The following is a 2500-nucleotide window of genomic DNA, read 5'->3' as shown; positions in this document are numbered from 1 at the left end:
GGATGGATGGATGGATGGATGGATGGATGGATGGATGGATGGATGGATGGATGGATGGATGGATGGATGGATGGATGGATGGATAGATAGATAGATAGATAGATAGATAGATAGATAGATAGACAGACAGACAGACAGACAGACAGACAGACAGACAGACAGACAGACAGACAGACAGACAGACAGACAGACAGACAGACAGATAGATAGATAGATAGATAGATAGATAGATAGATAGATAGATAGACAGACAGACAGACAGACAGACAGACAGACAGATAGATAGATAGATAGATAGATAGATAGACAGACAGACAGACAGACAGACAGACAGACACCTTCTTGGGTTGGATCTCTCCCGATCCCATGTCAGATCTACTGTCTCCTCCATCGCTCTCACTGCCTGGGCTGTCCTTACCTGCACACACACACACACACACACACACACACACACACACACACACACACACACACACACACACACACACACACACACACACACACACCTTTAACATTATGTTGCATCGTTTATTATTGAAATACTAGACACCTACTCGTCTCTGGCACCTGCATCTCTTCGTCCGAGTTCGAATTCAAAAAGGAAATTTGCATGAAAACGAATCTCTGAAAAATGCCCGCTGACAATAACAAAGGTGCGTCTGTTGGATTGAGCCGTATATGAAGCATGAGGGGCGTTATTTAGACAGCGATGCAAACCCCAACCCACTGGAACTTTATCTCCAGGACACACGTTCCTCGGCGCAACTGGCTGGGACTCACTGGTGCGTCCGCTGTGCAGCTCGTCCTGCGAGGTGGGCGTGTCCACAGAGGGCGTGTCTGTCTCAGGAACGATTTCTTTGGTGAAGTTTGAGGGGAACATGCCGCTCTTCCCATCCAGCACGCCTTCCCACCAGCCCTCCTCCACCTGGAACATACGCAGACATTCATACAAACGCATCATATTGGATTTGCTCGTTGTGCCGGTCGACCGTTCACGGATGCTGATGGCCGTGTCAGCCGCTCAGCGCGCTGATACTTGGACGCTAGCTTTGCATTTAAAAATGTGCGCCAGCCGGGCGGAGCGGCGCCGCCTGCCGGAACCCTCACCTCCGCTATGACCTCGATGACGTCGCCGATTTTCAGCTCCAGCTCGTCTTCGTTCTGAGGCATGTAACTGAACGCCGCTTTACACCGCCTCTTACGGATCTGCTCACCTGCAGAACGCACACACACACGCACGCACGCACGTACGCACACACACACATACACACACACACACGCTGTTAAGCTTTTATAAACACAGCCGCATTTACGTATACATGTCTTAGTCCTTTTGTATGTATTTAAGAAGGGGAAGAGGATGACAAGCCGATGCGGTTCCCTTTAACAGGTTTCTCTTTCTGCCTCTTTCCTAATTTGTTGGTGGTTAAATTGCAGTTAACCTTAGTTTTGGATAAAAAAAAAACGACACTGTGCCCCCTTTGAATCACATCCATTACTAGACTCATTGAAACCCTGGTTGCAGTGATTGTGGTAAATCATCAAACAAGTCCCTTTGTTCCAGGTCTCTCTTGAAAATGGAGATCCCTCTTCTCCCTATTCTGAGATATTTAGCTGCACGACAAAAGTTAAAACACCGTCATGTGATTTCAGTTCCTCCTTTGTCCACCTGGGGGCCCTCCTCTACAATCTACATTTCAATTCATCCATTTCTTCAAGATTCAACATTCAAGAAGTTTATTTGTCACATACTTATATATACGTTCATACATATATGCAGTGAAATGTAATTGCAACGCTAAGAGGTGCTCGCACAGGTGACCGCAAGGGGCGGCGCCACAATCGCAATTCTGGGTTCTCTACTTCTATAGTAGTATTAATTGTCTGTGTTGTATTACATAGATATTTTCATTCTTATGAGTAATTACAGTATTCATTGCAGAAAGTGGAGATATAGCAAACCCTCCTTTGTTTATAAATTATTTCAAGTTATTTTTCTCATCACTTAAAAAAATGTACTTTAATAAAATAGCAAGAAAGATTTGTGGAGATTTATCTCCTTTCTTGTTGTTTGATTTATACCCCTTAGTCCTTGCTCTCCTTTTTATTTGTTCTCATCTATGTCTAGTGACTAAGATATGTTTATTTATATATGTATATACTGTATATCGTTTTATATAAATCCCCTATATTTTATTTTGTTTTTATTTTTTTTTACAAAATTGACATTTGGTTTATTCCTTATTCAGGCTCATGAGGGGCTGCAGCTGTCCCAGTTTACTGGACACATAGACACCATTCACGCAGGAATTACCGTAAATTAAGCAAGATATTTCTCTTATATGTGTAACTCTACCACAATAACATAAGCACATGACCAAACAAAAATGTGTGTGTGTGTGTATGTGTGTGTGTGTGTGTGTGTGTGTGTGTGTGTGTGTGTGTGTGTGTGTGTGCGTGTGTGTGTGTGTGCGTGTCTGCGTGTCTGCGTACATTTCTT

General features: G+C 43.7%; 1 protein-coding gene across 3 annotated transcripts in view; it reads right to left on the bottom strand.

Annotated features, from left to right (window-relative positions):
* The window catches only part of sh3kbp1 (SH3-domain kinase binding protein 1), a 36843-nt gene that overhangs the window by 21467 nt on the left and 12876 nt on the right, over positions 1-2500 (bottom strand). For all 3 annotated transcript variants that reach the window (XM_080019865.1, XM_080019867.1, XM_080019866.1), the window contains exons 3-6: positions 2494-2500; positions 1108-1214; positions 781-925; positions 339-418 (exon numbers count right to left, since the gene is read on the bottom strand). The exon at positions 2494-2500 is cut by the window's right edge and continues 108 nt beyond it. In XM_080019865.1, coding sequence (XP_079875991.1) covers positions 339-418; positions 781-925; positions 1108-1214; positions 2494-2500 — 339 coding nt within the window. The remainder of the gene's footprint in view (positions 1-338; positions 419-780; positions 926-1107; positions 1215-2493) is intronic.

The sequence above is a fragment of the Zeus faber genome (assembly GCF_960531495.2).
Source record: "Zeus faber genome assembly, chromosome: 19".
NCBI classification, from domain to species: Eukaryota; Metazoa; Chordata; class Actinopteri; order Zeiformes; family Zeidae; genus Zeus; species Zeus faber.
The sequence above is the reverse complement of the archived record's forward strand: the minus strand, read 5'-3'. Positions and strand labels throughout refer to the sequence as shown.